This window comes from Phocoena sinus, chromosome 3, assembly GCF_008692025.1.
Source record: "Phocoena sinus isolate mPhoSin1 chromosome 3, mPhoSin1.pri, whole genome shotgun sequence".
Classification (NCBI taxonomy): domain Eukaryota; kingdom Metazoa; phylum Chordata; class Mammalia; order Artiodactyla; family Phocoenidae; genus Phocoena; species Phocoena sinus.
Window position 1 is genome coordinate 63,248,637 of NC_045765.1, and position 24,931 is coordinate 63,273,567.

Genomic DNA, 24,931 nt, shown 5'->3' on the forward strand with positions numbered 1-24,931 from the left:
TATTATTCTATTTTAATTTCAGTAAAAGTACTACTATCTTCTTAAAAGTAGGAATCCTGTATTCCTCTGTGCCACAATGCTCACCTACATTACCTAATTTAATCTTTGCTATAGTCCTGGGGGATCGATAGTACTATTCACAATTTTGGAGGTAACCAAGGTTCAGAAACAGAAAGGAATTTCCCTGAGGTCACACAGCTAATAACCCAGGTCTGTCTGACGTAGCTTGCTCTTGACACACTTATCTTTGCTTTCTTCCGTGTCTTCATGCTTCTCCCTGACTTCTCTCTCTCTGTCTTGTCCTGGCTCTTATCCTTGTCTGGCTCCTAACAGTCCTTTAGCTGTTTATTTAACAGTCCTCTAAACTCCATCTTAACATAGTTTCCTAATCTGCCTGCATCCTATTTTTAACTCCTAACATATTCAGGAAGTATCCCATATCATTCAGACCTTATTAATTAATCCCAAGATAATAGGTAAGTATTCTGTGATAACTGTTTGTTTATGTAGCAAATACTGGGTAGAATGCTACACTGAAAAAAATATAGATGGGAATTAATATTAACCTAAAGCATTGGTTTTAACCAGTTAAAACCAATGCTTAGAACTAAGTGGTATTTTGGTTGTTGATGCTGACGGAAGTCTTCATTGCTGTCCTATGTTTGTATAGGATTGTTTTGCTTATCCTATGTTTTATAGAACTTTTGGGGATATCTAAACCTTAAGTGACAGGGTTACATTTATTTGTTATTTTTTCTCTTAAATGGTTTTAGAATTGCCTATTTAACACCTCTAAAATATTTTAAAGAAAATATTATATTTGCTTAAATATGTCCATTTAATTGATATTTGTTTTTGAAACCTTTACAGGCAGTTAACTTTCGATGACTTGCTTTCTGCTTTGGTTTTGATGTTCTTATCTAGGAAACAGCCAAACAACTAGATTTGAGAGATCACACAAGAAATAATATAACCTTAGAATAAACTAGACACTATAAAATTCTTTTTCTTCTATTTTCACTTTTGGTCCTCTTTTTCCTTCTCCTTTCTATTTGTCACATATTGCTCTTGTTGTTTGTTGCAATTTTCTATGTCGTCTTCCTGTTTTCTTTTCTCTGTACTTGCTGGTTTGAGCAGTTCCCAGGTTACTCATATGTTTAAAGACCTGTCTTATTTTGTCAGTTGAACCTGGCCCCATTGTTTTCTACAACCTGCCATATTTTTGGCTTGGGTTCACAACCAACTCCATCCTTTGCCTAGAAGGTTACCAAGCTTTTCGGTCAAGAGGATGAACCTTGCTGCAGCCCTGTGCATTGTTGGGTGTATATATATTAGTGTCTAATGAAACTGGCAGACCTCAAGGATTCCCCACTCAGGTTCATTTTCTCTACCAAAACCAGCAGAAACTAAATATGAAATACAAACATTACAATGTACATTCCACCCTTGAACGATGCAGGGGTTAATTCACGTAAAATTTATAGTTGGCCCTACATGTCTGTGGTTCCTCACATCTGCAGATTCAGCCAACCACGGACCATGTAGTACTGTAGTATTTACTCCTACTGAGAAATATCCGTGCATAAGTGGACCTGCTTAGTTCAATCTGCGTTGTTCAAGGGTCAGCTGTAGTAGAATTACCTAGATGTGTAAGTTAAATTTTATTTGAGTGTAATTGTTAAAAAATACTTTATTGCCATTTTCATTATTACACTTGTCCTATTTTTTAAATTGCTGTACTGTTTTAAAATCATTACTTTGAATTGGTCCTGTTATGCATTCGAATTGGTCCTGTTATGCCTTAGTGCACAGAGAACAGAAATGTTTACTGTTAAGACCCCTCAAATACTTTAAAGTGATATATTACATTCTTTTGAAGTGATGTAGGCCTGAGCCAATCACAGGACGACAGCATTGTGGGAACGAGACACTGTAGGCACAGTTTGGCCATAATGCCTATCCCTGGAACACTCTCATCCAGCAGCCCCGATCTCCTGCAGCCTACCACCAGCATGTTGGATTTTTCTAATCCCTCAGGTAATTTTTGTTTATTTTATTCAGCCATGTTGGTACCAGATACATAAATAGGTGGTTGAGCCTTGTGCAACAAATACTGGATTTGCTTGCAGTCCTCTTTTCTCACCTCTATATTTTGACTTAATGCAAAAAAGCTAAAGAGAACATTATGTCTTTTTGTCTAAACTGGAGTGATGGTACTTCCATTATGAAAGAGAAGTACGTTATCTGTTGGTAACCCTAATCAGAACAATGGAATGAAAGCAGAGATACTTCTTCTCGGTCAAGAGACATGTTACCCAGAATGTGGAAAGGAATAAGACAGATAGATTATTTTAGTCTAAGTTGTCTCACTTACCTTCCTCTGTGATGTACAGAAATGTGTTAGTAGTTTTCTAGAAACACTGGTTTTTCTCTCCACCACCTGAAGCTAAAGTTGTTTTTGTTATATACAGTATTGTTAAAGTACTATATCATCTTTTTCATTGGTATTCAGACTTTCATTGTGGGACATCGTTTATTTTTCTGCATCTGTTCATGCTCAGAGGCAGAAATTGTCATCTAACTATGTAACTTCAAAGGAACACTTTGAAGAATTATTTATATATCCACCATTTGAATGGATTTGAGATGGCTTTAAGTAAAAGACACATACAGTTAAAAACTGAAATATATACTTGGGTCCAAGGAGAGGAGGGAAAAAAACACCTCTACAAAAATGTGTCCATTTGCTTAATCTTTTGTTAGGTTTTCTGTTACATGCAGCTAAGCCCATTTCTACTTGATAAAATTGTCAAAAGTTTATAAGCCAAATTTCTTGCTGTGGTAAGTGAGAGCTTTCATAAACTCACCACTATTTATATCTCCAGTCTCAGGTTTCAACGTTTTAACCAATCTATTCTCCAAATTTTATAACAAAGTAAAAGGTGCTCTTATAAAATTAAAAAAAAAAAAAAAACCTCTACAAAGATGGGCATAGTTGTGATTCAGCTTCAGTTTTGACGCTAAATCTCTATCAGCTAGTGGGAAAAGGGAAGAACTCAATTATATAAATCTCAGCATTAGATAGGAGGAAGTATAAATGTAGTAGTAAAGTTCATCTTTTAATACAGCAACATAAATTTAAAATGTAAGGCATAACATAAAAACACAGTAGAAAGTTGTTCTGCGCATTGTTTCTTCCTTTTTATTTCACTTGCTTCTTCCCCTCTTTAGAGAGATTCCTAAACCAAATAATCTGTCTTTGATACACCCTACCCTCTATGTGACTACCAGTGTTATTTCTAGAGTGAAGGTTTCGATGAGTCGTTACTTGGCTTAGAAATTTCTAGTGATTTCTCTTAGTTCCGGGTTCAGTCATGAGATAGAAACCACTCCATATGTTTAATATCAGAAATTGATACCAAGTATAAAGTAAAGTGTTCTATGTAAAAAGGTAAAAAAGCAAGCACTAAGGCATCACAGGAAACTGCAAACTGGATTCAGCTTCTGGCACTTGAAAAAATGCCACTACCAGGGTGAAGGAGTGTTGCTCGAGTGATACTAGAGCCACATACCCAGAAGTAAGAACATAAAGCAGCAAGTCTCTTCTTCCTCTAACCTTGCAGTCTACCTCTGGTGCCCTTTTTTGGCAGAACCTAAGAGGGAGACAATTGGCAAAGAAGAAATGTGGTTTGCAGAGTCCCAGCCCCATTGTGGCAGGGCAGCATGGGTTTGGAGCCTAAAGACAATAACTTAATAACTGTTGGTATCCAATTTTTAAAGCATAATTATCAACCCCTTTTCTAGCCTCCTGTTCTGCCATTCTCCCCACTGTTACCTCTTCTGTCTTTCCTGAGTATGGCATGTACCTTCAGAACTCTCTTTGCCCATGTTGTCTGCCACCTTTGGTGTTTTCTCCCTGCATATCCCATGAAATGTTTCTTATTCCTCAATGCTGAACTCAGTTGTTACCTCATCTGGGAATCCCAGGTCCTTCTGATGCAGAATCAGTATCTCTTTTTCCAGAAATCTCTAGCACATTTTCATTGTCTCTCTTACATTGCTTGTCATGTGGTAGCATGGGAATTTATTTCTGTGTCTGTGTTTGTGTGTGTATTCCACAGCAGTACTTCTTATACTATGTTCACAAATAAAATATTTAAGCACTACAAAAGCACAAACTAAATATGCATCTGTACTTTCGTAAGACAAGTATTTAGGGATATATGATTTACAGATTGATTGACTTATGATTATTGATTTATGGCTGTGTTTTTGCCACTGGCATATCTAGAAGTGTGGCTGGGTTGCAGGGTGGGTAAGGGATGGGTAGAAGGGAAAGGAGAGAGAGAAGAAGTTGGGGATTTAGCTGGGGGTGCGAAAGGAAGAGAGAGGTTGGAATTACTAAAATTCAGAAACTGTAAGCCCCATGGCACTGAAATTCTTATCTCTGAAGAGGATGTACTACTCAACTTGATTTCAGATTGATTGCATAATTCTCTCAATGAAAACATGTTGAAAGGGCTGAAGATGCCCTTTTAAAATCTATTCAGAGAAGGTCAGTCTGCAAAGCTCAGTATGTAGTCTTTGTCCATATCAGCAATATAAATGAACACATACAAGATAGGAATTTAACTTAAAATTATATTTGTAAACCCCCAAATGAGCAACTTTACAAAAGGCTTTCTGCCATGCTGTTTGTATTTATGTTGAATAAAATATTTATTACCAATTAATTTCAAATTCAGCTCCATCAATCACATATGGCAGCACTGAATTTTAGATTAGCTGTGTACATCACGTATGTATATTGTAGTACATGTGTGATGTCAGCCAAGTTTGACTAGCTTTTATCAGTCTACATCTCAGTTATATTTTTGCTGCATGTTTTAAATTGTTATTAGAAAGTAAGGACAAAGTTACAGAACTGTTTAATAGTTTGCTTTTGATTGCTGACTTTTTTATGGTTTTGCTTTGTTTTTGCTGCCTACAGCTGTTGGTTTTTACTGTAAGTATCTTGAAGACTATGGTATTTTATTGCTTATGTTTGTATGCAGTATTTTACTATATTTTTAAAAGTCAAATAATACAGAATTGAATGAAATAGGAAGCAGAACTTTTCTATACACTTACAAGGTTGCCAGTGTAAACTGGCGTGTATTCTTTCAGTCATTTTCTTTGAATATATATGTTTTTATACCATAGAATTAGAGTACACATGCTATTCTGTAACTTGTGAAAAGTGTTTTCAGAATTTTTGGACTTAATGTGAGATGAGGCCTAAAAGAAGAATTCAGAGTATAGCTAAAAGGATTTTAAAACTGAATTTTTTTTTCTGAGTCTTCATATGGAACTTTTTGCTTATTCTTTTTTATTTAATAGCACAAACTTTTTATTTGACTTCGTTAATATTTAGTAAACTTCAAATTCTTTTTGCATTGCAAGTATTTTAACTAATTTTTAATTGTAAAGGAACATATATTAAAGTTTTTATTTGCAGAGAGAGGATCAAATATAAAAGTCTCCGCTTTCCAGAATTAACAATTGTTTATTTACTCCTACATCCTTCCAGAAATTTCAGAGCACATAAAATGTGTGTATCATTTCCTTCACCCCAAATGATATAATTTTTTTCCACTTAGCCCATTTCACTTAGCAATATACCGTAAATACCTTTCTGTATCAGAATGTATTCTACCACGATTATTTGAACATCTGATAGCGTTGTTTAACCAGTCCCCTTTTAGTGGATGTTTGCAGTGTTGCCTAAACCTCTGTGTTTACATATCTTTACATGTTGTAGGTTTGCATTATTGATATATTTTTAATTTTGTCAAGATTTTTGTGGAAATTTGCTTTCTTTCTTGTTATATAAGTATCTATGAAATAGTATCTGTTTTGCCTCTTGGCCTGCAGAACATAAAATATTTGCTATTTGACACTTTGTAGAACAAGTTTGCCAATCCTTAATCCATACCATTATACCACTACCCTGTGTTTGCTTTTTGAACTTTTCACTATACCGATTGTCTTATTTACTTGATTATTGTCTTTCCTTGAACCACCACTTACTCTCTTGAATATAAGCAAATCTCTGCAAGCAGAGACTTTGTCAATCTCATTTATTACTTCATCTTCATCACCTAGAACATTAATGATGTATAACTGGCACTCCATAAATATTTGTACAGTGATTAACAATTTAAAGCAGAATGAAGAGGCAGTCTTCTGCTTTTGTTAAATGATCATCTTAAACACCTAAAAAGTTCTATTTTTAGTGTAATCTCAAGGTCAAAACATGTATCCTTCACTTATCTCATTTTTAAATTTTATTTATGAGAGATAGTTAACACTCTAGAAATTTTGCCCTTGGATTGGAAGTCCAGGTATCTGCATTTCAGTTCTTGAATTCATTTACCTATTATGTAAGAATTTTATTATGGAATATGAATCATAAGACTGATAAATGCTGTACTGCTTCAAGATTCTTTTTAAATGTCTGTTTTGCTTACAGGATTATATTTTTATGTGCATTCTAGCTTTGTGCCTAAAATTTGAAATGTTTAGATCATTTTTTCTTCTTGATTCAACTTTATTCTAACTTCATATTTACCATTCATCTAAACAATTAACATTTGAGTGTCTGCCATGTGCCAAGTATTATGTTTGGCATGTATGATGTTCTCCTGCTAACACACGTTTGTAAAGAAAATATATGTGTTATACAGGTAGCAATTCTAAAATGGAAAAAGAGGTTTACATTGACACTGATATCTGCGCGGAGAAATTTTTTCCTCCAGTGTCTCTGAAAATGTGCTCTGAAATGTTTTTCTCATTTGGCATTTATTATCTTGGTGAATTAACCAGGTTTGGGTTATGGAGTACCGTTTGGATAATTCCGTTTGCAGATCTGTTCTAGAGCTACCCATTTATGATGCCTGAATCCCACTTACATGACTGTATATCAGTTTGTCCTTTGCATGTGAAACAAGTGGTTTTAACAGAGTATGAATTTAACAGAGTGTAACAGAGTACAGTGTTTAGCAGGATACACAAGATACAGACATCTGTTCCTTCCCAGATGTTATAGTATGTTAGCAGCAAGAGAAATGTATGCAAATTCCCCACCTGTCTTTGTGAATAAATTTCTCTGAAGAAATTAATAAAAGGGATCAGAACATCTCCGTATTCCTTCCAGGTCAGCCAGCTCTGCTGGCTGAGGCTCAGCCCCCAAAGACCTAGTAAACAAATCCAACTCGAGAGTCCTGGACAGCTAAGACCTATTTTTGTGAAGAGGGTAGGAACAATACAGATAATAATAGTAGTTGTTTGACACCTTTTGTAGAGTTAAAAGGGATAATGAAATTGTTCTGTCCAGTATCTTTCTTTTGGAAAACTGAAATTTCCAACTTCTTGCATTTTCTAGCCCAGAGTAGAGAAGCATCTCGTTCGCATGGATTAAGATCCTACATTATGCCTTATAGACTTAGAAACCTGATAATGTCAGCAACATGCTGAGGATTGACTCATTTGCAAAGAAATAGGAACAAGAGATGTTTGGTGACTCAGATCTTTGCATACCTTAAGAAAAGGCAGTTTGGTGCGTGCATCTTAGGAAGGGGGCCTGAATAGATGAAGTATTCTGCTTCCAATTTGACAGTACACCCAGAACATTCAAAATATCTGTTGGCTAAGAATCCTTCTTCCTGGAATTGTATTTGTGTATATTCAGTTGACTCTTCCAGTCCTGAGAGTCAGTCTCTGTCTTTTTGTGTCCTCAGCCTCACTGCATACTTTATTCTGTGAAATTATTTCCTCCCACATCTATTTCATTATTCTTCTCTTTCCTTTAGCTAGGATTATACCTCAGGTGGTTTTGAGACAAATTTGTAATTTTTCTTTTAATCTTACAATTTATACAATGCTAAGAAGGAGGTAATGCTAGGCAAAGAATATACCATTACTTGAGCCACCAAAATATCCCCAGCCTACCCCCACTACACACATGACAAAAATATCCACAATAATACATTTTTCCTGATTTAAAATGAAAGAAATTTTTGTAACAATTTATTATCATGAGGAAAAATTTAAGTTTTTCATGTTAAATCTCTTTTCACTTAATTATTTTTAATTATGTAGTAAATTATGTAATAAAAATATAATTACATTAAAAAATTAGCCCACTGTTGTCGTATTGATCATTGTTCAGGAAGTTTTAGCCAATGCCGTATAAGAAGAAAAAGAAATATGATAGAGTAAGAGGGAAAAATACCATTATTTACATGTACATAATATATGAACATTTATCTTAAAGTAGGACTTATTTACTAATAGCAGAAATCACAAAGGCAAAGACTGAGATTTAACCACATGAATATTTAAATTTTTCCTGTGTTAAAGTATATAAATATAAAATCTGAGAAGACATTTGCCACTTCATAGTAGACTGTGTTGGTATTTAGTATAATTCAGTAGGAAAAAGAATGAAGAATACCAAAAGGTATTTTTAAAAAGGAATAATAATGGTTCATTAAACCAGTGAGTCTCACCAGTAACCAAAGAAGTGAAATATAAAATAATGACACATTTTTGGAGGGCAGAAATGCAATAGGGCTTTCAAAATGGAAAAAAAAAGTTTTAATAAACAGTTTTGATAAGAGTGTGACTAAAATTGTTCTCTTTATACCCTAGGATGATAAAATATTATAACTGTCCTGGAGAACAGTTCAGAACTACATTTCAAAAACCTTGACAATATGTATGCCCTCTAACTCAGCATTTCTCTTTTTTTGGATTTTCCCTGAGGAAATAATCAGCTTGCATGCAAAGGTTTATCTACAGGGAGAGTTTGGGGTGGGGGGAAACTGTTACTTATAATAAAGGAAAGTGATACGCAAGGTAAATGTCTGTGATTAAGGGTTTGGATCATTTCAAATTATCAAATACATATTGTGAAGTCCTATGCCTCCATTAAAAAATGTTTTGTTGAAGAATATTTAATGGCATAAAAATGTTTATAATAAACAAAAATTTTGTGGCTTCCAAATCGTATGCGTAGTATGACTCTAATTTTTCTCTTTTTCTTGGTGTTTTCCTGTGAACATATATTAATATTTTGTCATCTGAAAAGATACATTTATTTATTAATAAATGTAGCAATGATTTCTCTTAACCTCCTGAAATAGAAATGTATATATTACTGTTTAGAGAGATCATTGTCTTCCAAATTTTTTTTTTTTTTTTTTTTATTTATTTATTTATTTATTTATTTATTTTTTTTGCGGTATGCGGGCCTCTCACTGTTGTGGCCTCTCCCATTGCGGAGCACAGGCTCCGGACGCGCAGGCTCAGTGGCCATGGCGCATGGGCCCAGCAGCTCCGCGGCATGTGGGATCTTCCCGGACCGGGACACGAACCAGTGTCCCCTGCATCGGCAGGCGGACTCTCAACCACTGCGCCACCAGGGAAGCCCCCCAAATTATTTTTTGAAGAGTTTAAAAACCATTTTCTGGAAAATAACAGGACATATTTTTGTATTTATACAGATATTCCTGATCAAGTTATAAGAGTTTTCAAAGCAGATCAACAAAGTTGCTACATTATCATCTGTAAAGACACTACAGCTAAAGAAGTTGTTTGTCAAGCTATTCATGAATTTGGTTTGACTGGTGCATCTGACACATATTCTCTCTGTGAAGTTTCTGTTACTCCTGAGGGTGTCATAAAACAGAGGAGACTTCCGGACCAGTTCTCCAAATTAGCTGATAGAATTCAGCTCAATGGAAGGTGAATGTGCTTATTAATGAATGTACTTATTTCTACATGTGTTTTTGAAGATTCCATGCTAAAAGAGATACTTTAATTAGGAACATCATGTTTTTAGGTCCACTGAGTTCTCTCTAAAATTAACATGTATTTCTCTTTTGTTAGCTTTCTGTTGTCTCCGTAATTATGTATAATAGAATCTTAGAGTGTTAGCACTAATAAGTGCTACCCAAAAGTGGGAGAAAGAAAGGGAGGATAGTGTTCTAAAATATTTTAGCCCTCCTGCTAAAATGAAGTCTTACAACCACTGGTATAGTCCAATCCCTGTTTTTTAGAGGGGGAAACTAGATGATCCATATCTTTATATGTATCTGAGTGTATATATGTTAATTTATAAATTTGCTTTTTAAATGACCTTTGGGCAGAAGAAGTCATAGTTTTCATAATTCTTTTTCTTAGTAGTTTTCCTTTTATGAATATACAGGAGAACGTTTAAAAAATGTTTTTAATGTGCTCTGAAAATTATTTGATCAACTAGAAGATAGTTTTAGTACTACATTTGTTCTTTGGTGATTTTCTCTGACAATAATGCAGTCTTTTTAGTGAGCCCAGATTCATATGTAGGATGAAATCCTTGGAAACCTTAAAATGACTATCCATCATGGTTGCTGTTAAGAAAGAGTGGGTTAACGCTGCTTTGCTGGCTTTACATAGTGCTTAAGAGCATGGACCCTGGAGCCAGACTGCCCAAATTCAAAACCCTGGTCTGGCTATGTGACCTTGAGCAAGTTATTTAGTTTCTCTGTGCCTGAATTTTCTCATCATAAAGTGGGATGATAATAATGGAACCTACCTCAGAGGAATGTTATGAGAATTAAGTGAGTTAATAAGCATAACATACTTTAAATGTTAGATATAATTTTATTATCTATAGTATGAGTTTCAACACTTATTTATGGTAATCTCTTAGGCATGTGAACAGTTTAAAGTCAGAAGAAAAAGAAATATAGTTCCTTGACAATAAAACATAGATGGACACAAACATAGGCTTAGATCAAGTTGTATGTTAGAAAAGAATGAAGTAAAAACTACATGTGATACAATATGTAACCTCTTCTGCAGCAACAGCCCTGTATATTTCCCAATTGTGAATTCTTTACTTAACCCATCTCTTAGCTTTTAAGTGCCATAAAATTGTTCATCTAAAAAAGGTGAAAGGCAAATGAAGATCTTTTTTATGGTTACTGGTCAGTGCTATTTGCTGGAATGAGGTTTTGGATTTATCAAGGGAGAAATCAGTAGTGGAAGAGTTTCCCTCCTTTATGGGTTTTATTCTTCTTTGCTTCTCTTGGAAATTTAGAGTTAAGAAGGGAATGAGTGCAGCAACAACTTCTGAGTAGAGATGTGAACAGTCTTGATTCAGGAGTTTATTCATGCTATCCATGAACAAGTATTTGTACAGTACCTATCATGTGTCCTATATCCTTATAGAGCCCTCACAAAGCTTTTGTTTTCAAGAATATACACGTGATTCTTCACGTCATGAGAGTAGTTTCTTAAAATGATTAAGTTCACAGCATAATCAACATTATTTTTACACTTTAAAATAATAGATGTTAAATGGTCAAATAAGAGGAAAACTTCTTCAAAGTCTTCTTATTTAAAATGTTAATTTTCCATTTTATCTTGTTTTAAAATATTTATTTATTTATTATTTAGTTGCACTGGGTCTTAGTTGCAGGAGGTGGCCTCCTTAGTTATGGCATGTGGGATCTAGTTCCCTGACCAGGGATCGAACCCATGCCCCCTGCATTGGGAGCACGGAGCCTTAACCACTGTGCCACCAGGGAAGTCCCTCTGTCTTATCTTTAAGTCAATATTCTGCTGACATTGCTGGCAAAAAGTTATTAACAGTATAATGATATTTTGACAACAGTGATAGAGGGAAAGTGTTCTTATAAATGTGAAATCACTTATAAAAACAAATTTTTTCCTTTTAGGTATTATTTAAAAAATAACATGGAAACAGAAACCCTCTGTTCAGATGAAGATGCTCAAGAACTAATTAAAGAAAGCCAGCTATCCATGCTGCAGCTCAGTACTATTGAGGTGGCCACTCAGCTGTCAATGAGGGACTTTGATTTATTTCGTAATATTGAGCCTACTGAATATATTGATGACCTTTTTAAGTTAGATTCAAAAACAGGAAATACTCACTTGAAAGAATTTGAAGATATTGTAAACCAAGAGACATTCTGGGTGGCCTCAGAGATTTTAACTGAATCAAATCAGCTCAAACGAATGAAGATTATTAAACATTTTATTAAAATTGCACTTCATTGTCGAGAATGTAAGAACTTCAATTCCATGTTTGCAATAATAAGGTAAATTTGTACAAATATTTCTTTATGGTTTTGTCATGATACTGGACATGAAGCTGATTTTCTTCTTAGGTATTAAATGGCTAGGAGAAGAAAAGTTCAATTAATATGTGTTTATATAAATATTGTTAGATTTAATATATTTTCCATTCTGGTGAGACTGGTTTTTTTCTCTTTTTGTTTCTTCCATCTTTCAGTCACTTAAACATTTTTTTGGTAAGTATAGGTGATTGCCTTCCCAGTTTTCTTCCTTTCTCCCCCTTTGAGGTATTATACCCTCTCGGATATATGCCCAATAGCTGTCTTTATCATCAGACTTCTGTGCAACAGGCAGTACCTGCCTCACCATGATTTGACACTGAAAAATTAATGCACTAAAAATTAATGAACTAACTTAAAATTGCTATTTTGAAGTGACAACAGCAGCAACAGTAATAACAGCAGCAGCCATTTGGTGACCTCTTCCTGTTTCCCACAGACTATACAAGGTATCAGTGAATGTGTTACCACTCAGACAAAAGCTGGGCCATAAGAATTGTAAAAATCCTTCAAAGTTTATAAGCCCAGGAAATGTGGATGGTTACATGAGCTCCTGGGAACCTTCTTCCTTCTCTTCACTTATTATGAGAATCTAGGTCTAGGTAATTTATTTTCTGACCCTCATCCAGCACAATGCTGACCAACAGAGGGATTCCTCTTAAAGCAAGTCTGATTTTAATGGTGGAGGGTAGTGGTAGTTTGGTCTGTTTATAAGGCCATGTGCTTGTATATGGCAGCATAATAGCTACCTTAACTAATCCCATCTATGCACACCCTCCAAAAAATTAATTATGATTTATTCCTAGTACTCACATGAGATAAAATTAGAATCTTTAAGGAACTTTTTAATCATAAATCTGTCATAGTAATAGCAAACTCCTTTATGAAATTTACCAGTGGATGCAATTGAACTAGGCACTGTGGAGGAAGTATTGAATAGAGATTAATAGAGTGACCTTTAGAATCAACTGCACCTGTATTTGAATCTTGCCTCTAACGTGTCAAGGGGAAACTGAAGACCGGTTTCTCGTCTGTGAAATTCAGGAATTACACCACCTACCTCACAGTTTTTAACAGCTGGGTCTAAAACAAGAGAACAGAGATGCCATTGATAAACACTTAGAAGACTAGAAAGCATGGAGTAAAGAATCTGAGAGTTATAGGCTCAGTTTCAGAGTATTCCATTCAAAAAAAAAAATTGATCGACACCAGCAGAGATCTCTGTGTCCAAAGAAAATAGTAAAGAGCTAAAAACCATACCTTAGAGACCATCCTCAGGGTGGAGGTAAAGAAGAGAGTCCAGCCAAAGAAATAGAGGATCAATATAAGAAACAGTAGGAGAGCACAATTTTGATAGGGTCGTTAAAGCCAAGGAAACAGAATGATTTGAGCGAGGGTGGTGGACAGCAGCCCCAAGATGGGCATAAGAAAGGCGAGATTTGGTTAAGAGGCTTTGCTTTGGTTAGGAGGTTTGTTTTGTTATGAAGAACATTTTATTATATATATTTTCGATAGTTATGTAAAGTTAATTGCTTTGTATTCTTACATTTTATATTAAAATACATTACAGAATATAAAGGATATATTGACTTTTCAGCAGAGATGACACAGGCAAATCAATCACTTATGGCTGGAATTAAATAGCATATTTTATTTATTTCTCTTTTTTTAAGTCTAGCCAAAGGTTTGTCAGTTTTGTTTATTATTTCAGAAAACCTGTTCTTAGTTTCATTGATCTTTTCTGTTGTTTTTCTGGTCTCTTATTTATTTCCACTTGGATCTTTGTTATTTCCCAAAGGGTTTAGCTTCTTCTTTTTCTAGCTCTGGTTACATATGTTATGTAATTTACTTGAGGTCTTTCTTAATATAATTATTTATCATTATAAACTTCTGTCTTGGAACTGCTTTTGAAGCATCCACCAAATTTTGGAACGTTGTATATCCATTTTCCTTTGTTTAGAGGCATTTTTTAACTTCCCCTTTGATTTCTTTGACCCATTGATTGTTCAGGGGTGTGTTGCTTAATTTCCATATATTTGTAGATTTTCCATTTTTCCTCTTGCTGTTTCACACACTCTGGTCAGAAAAGATACTTGGTATGATTTGGGTTTTCTTAAATTTGCTAAGACTTGTTTTGTGGCTTACATGACCTATCCTGGAAGATGTTCTGTGCATGCTTGAGAAGAATGTGTATTCTGCTGATGTTGGATGGAATGTCCTGTATATATCTGTTAGGTCCATTGATCTAAAGTATGGTTCAGGTCCAACATTTCCTTGTTGATTTTTTTGTCTGGGTGATAGATCCATTGCTAAAAGTGGAATATTGAAGTCCCCTGCTATTACTGTATTGTTTTTTTCTCCCTTCAGATCTGTTGGTGTTTGCTTAATATACTTAGGTGCTGTGCTGTTGGGTGCATACATATTTACAATTCTTATGTCTTCTTGCTGAGTTGACCCCTTTATCATTATATAATGACCTTCTTTGTCTCTTATTACCATTTTTGACTTAAAGTCTATTTTGTCTGACATAAATAACTCTATTCTCTTTTGGTTTCCACTTGCATGGAATATCTTTTTCCATCCATTCACTTTGAGCCTGTCTGTATCCTTTAGGCTGAGTTGAGTAGGCAGTATATAGTGGGATCTTGGTTTTTTTTAATCCACCAGTAACTGTGCCATTGGATTGGAAAATTCAGTCCATTTACCTTTAGAGTAATTATTGAAATGTAAGGACTTAACTACTGCCATCTAATTGTTTTCTGGACTTTTTATAATTCCCTTGTTAACTTTTTGACTCTGTTGCTGTGTTCCTTTGTGAATTGGTGCTTTTCCATGGTGGTATTCTCTGATTCCCTTTTCATCTTTTGTGAGTCCACTATAGGCTTTTGCTTTGTGGTTACCATGAGACTTACATGAAGCATCTTATTAACAGTCTGTTTGACACTGATAAAATTTCAGTCACATACAAAACCCTACCCCTCTTTTATGTTTTTAATGTCACAGTTTGCCTTTTTGTATTGTATATTCATTCACAAATTGTAGTAGCTAGAGTTATTTTTGACACTCTTGTCCTTTAACCTTTATACTCTAGTTAACATGCCATCATATTTCAGTGTTGAGAGTTTTTTAAATTTAACTGTATACTTACCTTTATCAGAGTGTTGTATATTTTTATATGTTTTCATGTTACTAGTTAGCATCATTTCATTTCATTTGAAGAACTTCTTTTAGCATTTCTTATAAGACACATCTAGTGATGGTGAATTTCTCAGCTCTTGTTTTTCTGGGAAAGTCCTCCATTTCTCTAGGATAACTTTGCCAGATAGAGTACTCTTGAACTGTTAGACCACTCTCTCCTGGCCTGTAAGGTGTCTGCTAAGAAATCTGCTGATAGCCTAATGGGGTTTCCTTTGTAAGTTACAATCTTTTTTTTTCTTGCTGCCTTTATTATAATGTGTCTTGGAAAAAGTTGTTTCAGATTGAAATAATGGGTTGACCAGTTAGCTTCGTGAGCTTGGATGTCTAGATCTCTTGCCAGGTTTGGGAAGTTATCAGCCATACTTCTTTAAATAGTCTTTTTGCCTCCTTTTCCCTCACTTCACCCTCTGGAACTCCAGTGGTTTGTATATTGGGGTTTTTTTTTGTTGTTGGTTTCCCAACTTTCTTCATTCTTTTTTCTCCTCAGACTGAGTTATTTCAAAGTTCCTGTCCTCTATCTCATTGATTTTTCCTTCTCTTTGGTCTACTGGATGTTGATGCTCTCTAGTGCATTTTTTCATTTCATTCACTGAATTCTTCGGCTCCAGAATATTCATTTGGTTCTTTCTTGTGATGTCTATATCTTTGTTAAATTTCTCATTTGGATCATATATTGTTTTCCTGATTTCGTTGAATTGTCTTTGTTTTCTTATAGCTGATTGAGTTTTCTTAGAACACCTGTTTTGAATTCTTTGTTAGGTAAATCATAGATCGCCATGTCTTTGGGTTTGATTACTGGAAGATTACCGTGAACTTTTGGTGATGTCGTGTTTCCTTCAGTTTTCATGTTACTTGGAGTTTTGCATTGCTCTTTTTGCATTTGAAATTGCATTCACCTTCTCTGAGTTTTATGAGTTGCCTTCAGGATAAAAAACCTTTCATCATTCTTGAATTGATAGATTCTGAGACTTTCTCAGGCATTGTGTGGATACATCTGCTCCATGCTTCTTTTCCCTCTTGTGGCAGAATTCTGAAGCTTGTATGTCTTCTCTGTATCCTAGGATGTACTGTGTCAGCTGCTGATAGTCTCTTTTTTTCCCCTAAAGGTAGTGCTACAGCTCAGGTTTGTGGTTTCTTCTTTGCCCACAGACTCTGGCCTGTTTCCTGTGTGTGTTTCCTCTCTACCAGAGCTTTCTCTTGGGACCTTGCACAGGGAGCCAGTAGCAGAGTGGGGGGAGGTGTGGGTTTGTGCATGTTGAGCTGCAGGTGCTCTTGGGTACGTTGGGGGGTTTACAAGTGAGGTTTTCCCTGTGGCTCCTGGATGGGCTTCCTGTTGGAATCCAGAAGCATTTAGCAGGAACCACATCCCTTTAATACCTCTTGGAATCTTATATGCTGCTCTTCTGATCTGTTCCCTCCCCCCAGTCATGGAGTTCCCACTTTAGTGCTCTGGATGCTGCAAGACAGAATGAGTGTCTTTGGCAGCATCCTACACTGCTAGGGCAGCCAAGCATTCACTCACTGGCTCTCCCTTTCCCCTGTGGGAGAAACCCTAGGCCGTCTAGTTTAGGCTTAAGCTATGCTTTCCTTGATGCCAGCAAAGTCAAGCTATTTCTATTCCAGTGCATCTGCACTCTTTTTTTCTGTTCTGTTATATTCCAGCAGAGTGCTTGAACTTCCACTCTGGAAACCTGGACTTCACAAAGGCTCTCTTGTCTGTAGCTGACCACCCAAGTCAGTGTTCTCCATGTGTTCCCAGACCACAGCTAAGAGGGGCCAGAACCATTTCATAGGCTCCTGTAGGTTCCACAGCCAGTACCCAAATCTACCTGCTTGTTACCCAGTATGCCAGTGGGTGAGGCTCCTCTCAGGTCCCTTGGTCTGTGATTCTGGGTCTCACAACTCCCACAGAGGCACTACTTACTGTTCATGGATAGATGCTGAATTTTCGTTGTTGGGGCAAGGAGTAAAATGAGGGTCATCTTATGACAGTATAATGCTGACATCACTCTCTCCAGTCATCTCCTGGTTGAAGTTTGTTTTCTAGTCATTTCTTGCACAAGGGCTTATGGGAATTATATATCCTGAGCATATTCAGAGTATTTTTCTGTTGGCTTTGAACTACAGTGTCAGTTTATCTGCCTTTAAAATTCTTGTCTAACATGTAATTTCTTGGGAACCTCATAGATAATGGCTCTACAACTAGCGTTTTATATAGCTGTTCAAGTTTCTGTGTTTACTCTCATTATTTCCTTATCTCTGAAGTCATTTACCTTTACATGGGTGTTTCCACATCTCATTTAGTTTTGTATCAAGTTCTCTGGAGCTGTGGTATCTATTCTATAGTTTCAGTTATTTTGTTTCTGAATAGTTTTCTCAAATTGTACTTTTGAATATTTTTTCAGTTCCATTATTTTCGTTTCCTTCTTCAAGGATACCAGTTATATGTATTTTAGATCTCCTTTGTCTTCCATATCCATTATTTTCTCTCTTGTTCTTTTCAGCTCTGTCCATTTCCATTGATTGCTTTCGTTAATCCTTTCTTTTAAGTCACTTGCCTAAGGTTTTAGCAGTTTTTTTTTTTTTTCTTTATGTAGGTTCCAGTGTTGCCTTCATTTCTCTGTTGGTTGCATTTTTTTCTTCCATTCTTTTCTAAACTTTATTTAACTTTTTTATCAACTTATATATTTTTTCCCTAAACTCCTATATCACTGCATTACTCTTTGTTTATTAGTTCATTTGAAATCATGGCTAGAGTCATTAGTCCCAGTTTTTATTGTATTGGAACATTTTCCTGCTTTATGATCTTTAAGTCTTTGTTTTTCCTTGTAGCAGCATGTTATAGCTCTGGTATTCATTCCTTCTTTTTGAATGACATGAGTTTTCCTATACCATCTATCTGCAGGAGATTCACGTGGGAGAAAAGCCAGGGCAGTATCCCAGGCTAGCAGAAATAGAGCTTGTATGTGAATTGTTTTACCCTTTACTTCTCTCCAGCAAATGAAAATTGGCAGTTTTATGGCTGCTTACAACTCAGTTTCTCCCTTCTTTCTTGTGTCACTGTTAAATTCCTTCTTGCCAAGATGTTATATCACTGTGTGTACTGTGTTAATCTTACTTTCCCTGACACTCTCTGGTAAAGAACAGAGTCCAACCCCCTCCTAATTCTGTCAGCCTATGGACTCTTATGTTCTTCCAAATAGGGGATTCCTGGTTTGCCTTCTGGGTGAGTTACCTGCTTCAGAGAGCTGTGCTTTACCAGCTTTCATTGACATCTTCATCTGCAGGCATTCTTTTTCAGCATTTTGCCTACTCAAAGTTGACCTTGACTATTTTTTGACAGCCTTTCTAATGTGTTTAGGAGTTACAGATATCTCTTAGTTTTGGTGGAGATGAAATTTGCATTCCTGTTTTTCATCCTTGTAGTTGTTTGGGATGATTTCTGAGAAGCCGAGGGAACAAAGATACCTTAACTCCACACTTTAAAATCAGAAATCAAGAGAACATTTTAAATACCATAGTATTGGTAAAAGTCAGGTGGCTGAGAACAAAAGAGGGATTAACTGGTAAGAAAATTGCCCTATTCATTCAGCAGCATACCTATGAGTTGGTAGTATAGAGGTAAGGGCTAGGGCGGAGGAGTTGTAGGCTAATTGGCATGCATTATTTTTAAAGTTAGGACCATCTGAGTTTGTTTAAAATCCTATAGAGAGGAGACATTGAATATATGAAGGCCTGAGGGACAACAGGATTAGAATCTAGGGATATGGAAGTATTGGAATCAGGGACATGAGTGGCCAAAATCTCAAGGAAAGAAGGTTTTCAGCCCCAGAACTTGCCTTGCTTCTTATATAACGCTTGTTATCACTTATACCACTCTCAAATAGGTAATTTGTCCATAAAGTTATTTCTGAGCAAATAAAAAAACATTGTGATACTTGAAATTTATTTTTAAGTTAAATGCCTATTTTATGGAGTTACTATATTTGTTACTATATTTGTGCAGACTACAAAATAAAGGCTGTTGGTATACAACCATAGGCAAGTAATGTAGTTCCTTTGAAGGAAGTTTTCCTTAAGATCAAGGAGTCCCTTTTATTTATTTATTTTTTCATGGTTCTCCTGTTTATTTCAGCACATTGAAATTTGTCCCTGCTTATTTTACCTTTATTAGAAAAGATTGGTTTATACACTTTCCTGACCTGAGTCCTTTCTCTCCCACAAGTCCCCTTCTAATGTTTTTATTCTCATCTTCGGCAGTGGCTTGAACCTGGCATCTGTAGCACGACTCAGAGGTACTTGGGAAAAGTTACCAAGCAAGTATGAGAAACACCTCCAAGATCTACAAGACCTTTTTGATCCATCTAGAAACATGGCAAAATATAGAAATATTCTTAGTAGTCAAAGCATGCAGCCTCCAATTATTCCACTCTTCCCCGTTGTCAAGAAAGATATGACATTTCTACATGAAGGTATTTAAAAGTAATTTGAAAATGAGCATATTTAGCTTCAGCTAATTCTCCATAATTGTGATGTGTTTAATGTATTTTCCAGTCTATTGATTAAAAGTCACTAAAGCTTTACCCAGTTAAGTGCAGCAAATCTTAGGAACCAAAACCCACATTATTGACAAGAACAAATGTAGGTGTTTACCCAATGCATTCAAACTTAAAAGTTGACTTACAACCAAGATCAGACTTTTTGATCTTATTTATTGTTTTGTTTAGTAATATTTTTCCTTCCAACTTAATTTTTTAATTACTAAACACATACAGAAAAGTACCCAGAACAAGTGAACAACTCAATGAATTATGACAAAGCAAACACCCATGCACCCAACATCCAGTCAAAGAAATAAAATATTGCCTACCTCCCAGCACCCCCACTCATGCCCTTTCCTGGTTACCACCTTCATCTTCCCCAAAGATAACTAGGGTCTTGACTTCTAATACTGTGGTTTAGTTTCACCTGTTCTTGAACTTTATATAATCACAGAGTATGTTTATTTTTTTAGTTTTGGTTTGGCTTTTGGATTATTTTGGTCAGCATTAGACTTGTGAGATGAGATTCTTCCATGTTTTTGAGTGTAACTGTACTTCATTTTCAAAACTATTTAGCATTCATTCCATTACATAAATGCAATACAGTGGATTCATCCAATCCATTGATGAGCATTTGATAGTTTCCACTGTTTACGAATAATGCTGCTATGAATATTCTTTCACATATCTCGTAGTGCACGTGTATTTTTGTTCAGTATAATTCACAGTGAAATTTATGGGTCCTGATATTCATATAATCAACTTTGGAAAGCAGTTTGAGATTAATCTACTAAAGTGGAACACTGGCAGTGTTTTTGGCATTCTTGTTGTTCCTCATTCTCACCAACACCTGGTAAATTGATTCTTTTTACTTTTATCCATTCCAGTAGGTGTGTAATTGTATCTTGAAGTGGTTTAATTTGCATTTTTCTGATTACTAATGAGGCTGAACACCCTTTTGTATATATTCGTCCTCTTTTGACAATTATCAGTTCAGTGTCCTGCTTATTTTTTATAAGGTTCTTTTTAAGAATATATACTTTTTAAGAATTTTGTGTAAGTCCTGTATATAGTATGACTTGCCTTTTGACTCTCTTAAGGATGTCTTTTGATGAACAGCAAGTTCTTAGTTTTTTGTTTTTTTTTTTTTTTTTTTTTTTTTTTTGCGGTACGTGGGCCTCTCACTGTTGTGGCCTCTCCCGTTGCGGAGCACAGGCTCAGTGGCCATGGCTCACGGGCCCAGCCGCTCTGCGGCATGTGGGATCCTCCCAGACTGGGACACGAACCCGCGTCCCCTGCATCGGCAGGCGGACTCTCAACCACTGCGCCACCAGGGAAGCCCAAGTTCTTAGTTTTAAAAACCAAATTAACCTTTTGCCATGTGGTTTATCTCCATTCCCCTTAATTGATTTTTGTGAATGATATTTGTCCTCCATTAACTTGCTGATACACACTGTTTTACTAATTTTCTTGTGTTACACTAGGCATTATATTGGGTTGGCCAAAAAGTTTGTTCGGTTTTTTCTAGTAGCTCTTAGTTGTCTTTCACTTCATTCGAAACAATTTTGTTAGATTGTATCATGACAGCTGTCATGTCAGCATGCATTTTTAAAAAACTTATCAAAATTGGTGGATTTTTCTGTAGCCATTTTAATATTGAAGATGGAAGAAAACAACATTTTTGGCATATTATACTTTATTATTTAAAGAAACGTAAAAATGAAACTGAAATGCACAAAAGGATTTGTGCGGTGTATGGAGAAGGTGCTGTGACTGCTCCAACGTGTCAAAGTGGTTTGCGAAGTTTCGTGCTGGAGATTTCTTGCTGGACGTTGCTCCACGGTCGGGTAGACCAGTTGAAGTTGACAGCAATCAAACTGAAATATTAATTGAGAACAATCAACATTATACCACGCTGGAGATAGCCAACATACTCAAAATACCCAGATCAAGCATTGAAAATCATTTGCACCAGCTTGGTATGTTAATTGCTTTGATGTTTGGGTTCCACATAAGTTAAGCGAAAAAAACCTTCTTGACCACATTTCTGCATGTGATTCTATACTTAAACGTAATGAAAACGTTTCATTTTTAAAACAAATTTTGACTGGTGATGAAAAGTGGATACTGCACAATAATGTGGAACAGAAGCGCTCGTGGGGCAAGCGAAATGAACAACCACCAACCACACCAAAGGCCGGTCTTCATCCAAAGAAGGTGATGGATGTTGTGTATATGGTGGGATTGGAAGGGAATGGGTCTTCTATTATGAGCTCCTTCCAGAAAACCCAATGATTAATTCCAACAAGTACTGCTCCCAATTAGACCAACTGAAAGCGGCACTCGACCTAAAGCGTTCAGAATTAGTCAACAGAAGATGCATAATCTTCTATCAGGATAACGGAAGACCGCATGTTTCTTTTATGACCAAGCAAGAACTGTTACAGCTTGGCTGGGAAGTTCTGATTCATCCGCCATATTCACCAGAGATTGCACTTTCGGATTTCCATTTATTTCGGTCTTTACAAAATTCTCTTAATGGAAAAAATTTCCATTTCCTGGAAGACTGTAAAAGGCACCTGGAACAGTTCTTTTCTCAAAAAGATAAAAAATTTTGGGAAGATGGAATTATGAAGTTACCTGGAAAATGGCAGAAGGTAGTGGAACAAAAAGGTGAATACGTTGTTCAATAAAGTTCTTGGTGACAATGAAAAATGTCTTTTAGTTTTACTTAAAAACCAAAGGAACTTTTTGGCCAACCCAGTATATTTATACTTGTTGATATTAATTCACGTAATATTCATTAGTACTTTTCTGTGTGTCAGGCAGTGCAAGAAGTTAGACCATTTAAATTCCCATTTGCTCACCTCCCAACATATACAGTTGTTTCCATGCCTTTAAATGCCACACTATACTATTGTTGTTTAGTAAAGTCAGTATTTATTTAGCTTTACCTGCGTGATGATATTGTTACTTTTCCTGCATTTCAAAGTTTTCATATGGTCGGGGTTTTTTTCTCCTGTAGAACACTGATTATTATTCCCTTATGCGCAAGTCTACTGGTGATGAAATCTCTTACTTTTTGTTTATTTGAAAAATGTCTTTAATTAATATTCATTCTTAAGGCATAACTTTGGTTGGCACTTACCTTTCAACATTTTGCGATAACAAAACTGTCTCCTGGCTTCCATTGTTATTGTTGAGAAATCAAGTGTCAGTCTTACTTGTTGTTCCTTTGACAACAATCTACCCTTTTTCTCATAGCTGCTTTATAATTTTCTCTTCTCTCTATCTCTGTTTTTCTCTAGTTTTGCTATGATGTGTGTGACTAGGTGCAGCATTTGGTTTTCTCTGACCTGGATATTTTTATTCATTCTGGAATTTTCTCCCAGCTTAATGTCCAATTTTAAAATTATTTCTTCAACTGTGTACTAATTTACTGTTAAATTCAGCAACAAATTCCTTATTTCAGTTATTGGGGTTTTTTTTTCCAGTTTTACAATTTAAATTCATTTTTTATCTTCATGTTCTCTGCCAAAGTTCTCAGTGTTGTTTTTTATAACCTTGCACATATTTACCAGTTACTATTATGTTTGTCTCCAATAACTCCATAATCTAGATCCTTTATGAGTCTTTCTGTTGTCTTTTATTTTTATTCCTTGCATTTCAATCATGTTGAATTTTCTCCTGATGTACCTGGTTATTTTTGACCAAATGGATGTTGTGTATAAAGAAATTACAGAAATAATCTAGGGTTTCAGACAATATTACATTCCTCCAGAGAGAATTAAAGCTTGCTTCTGCCAGGCAGCTAGGGGTGCTAGCAATCCAAAAATCCCCTTAAACCCTTTTCATATTTTGAGATAATTTAACACTGAACTTTTATCCCAGTCTACATTTAGTTTATCTTTAGTCTGAGGATATATTATAGGCCTTCAAAATCCCAACCCAAAACATTGAAGATTTATCTAGACTTAAGTTCTTCTCTAACTTCAAAGGTCATGGTGGCACTACTCAGTTTTTCAGCTCATCATCCCCTTTTCTGAAATCAGCAGATGCTGGGTCAAGCACTGGGAGATGCTAAACTTGCCACAGATCTTCATTATTGCTTCAGATCTTCACAGCCTTGATAGTTTTTTGATGACTTAAAACATTTTTTTTCTATTTTTGTCCAACTTTTCTAACTGTTCTTAGCAGACGTGTTGTGCCAATTAACTAGTTGTTCTGCCCCCACTTTCATTATCACTCCTTTTTCATAAGAAAATATCATTATAGGCTTCAAGTATATTTTTCTGACATGCTCCCTCAAAACATGTTTATGTGACTTGAAAGTATTTTGGGTTATCATTTTGTTTTCAACTCATGTTGAGACCCTGAACAATTTATATGTCCAATGGATAGGTGCCATTTACTACAAAAAGGGAGCCCACCATGTGTTCCAGACCCATGTGGTTCTCAAACTTGGCTTCAGGGACTTGGAATTCCACAGACACCTCAGGGGCTATGTGGAAAATAAATAGGGTCAGACCAGCTGTTAAAGACAGGTGTGAAAAAAAGACAGTTAGATTACCCTTTGAACATATAATTTTTTGCCTTGTGGTTTGAACTGGGTAAGCCAACATATGGGCTAAGTCTGGTCTCATTCCTGTTCTCGTCAAAGAAAAGTAGACCATTTTGAGAGGTGTATGAGTTTTTTCCCTCAGAGAACTACTTAGTGAAACAGAAACAAAAACCATGGAACTTACAAACAAGCAAATTTGTGTTTAATGATTAAAGTCATGATTGTAAATTCAAATCCTGGGGAAGAGAGGATGCATGGCAGATTAGAAGATGTCTACCCCTACGAGCCAGCCACCTCTTAATTTTAACTAATTATTACCACTTGGAAAACAGACCTATCAATACTTACTATTTAATCCCCCACCTACCCACCCCGCTTTTTTTCTTCGAGAGAAGTCAGAAATTCTTGTTTTCTTGGGATGTCTTCCACTTCTTAAGTGTTGACAA

At 35.7% G+C, this 24,931-nt stretch overlaps 1 protein-coding gene across 9 annotated transcripts in view; it reads left to right on the forward strand.

The window, feature by feature from the left end:
* Positions 1–24,931, forward strand: part of RAPGEF6 (Rap guanine nucleotide exchange factor 6) — a 226,987-nt gene that overhangs the window by 173,121 nt on the left and 28,935 nt on the right. For all 9 annotated transcript variants that reach the window (XM_032626259.1, XM_032626251.1, XM_032626257.1 and 6 more), the window contains 4 exons: positions 1,880–2,037; positions 9,546–9,786; positions 11,766–12,149; positions 19,644–19,855. In XM_032626259.1, coding sequence (XP_032482150.1) covers positions 1,880–2,037; positions 9,546–9,786; positions 11,766–12,149; positions 19,644–19,855 — 995 coding nt within the window. The remainder of the gene's footprint in view (positions 1–1,879; positions 2,038–9,545; positions 9,787–11,765; positions 12,150–19,643; positions 19,856–24,931) is intronic.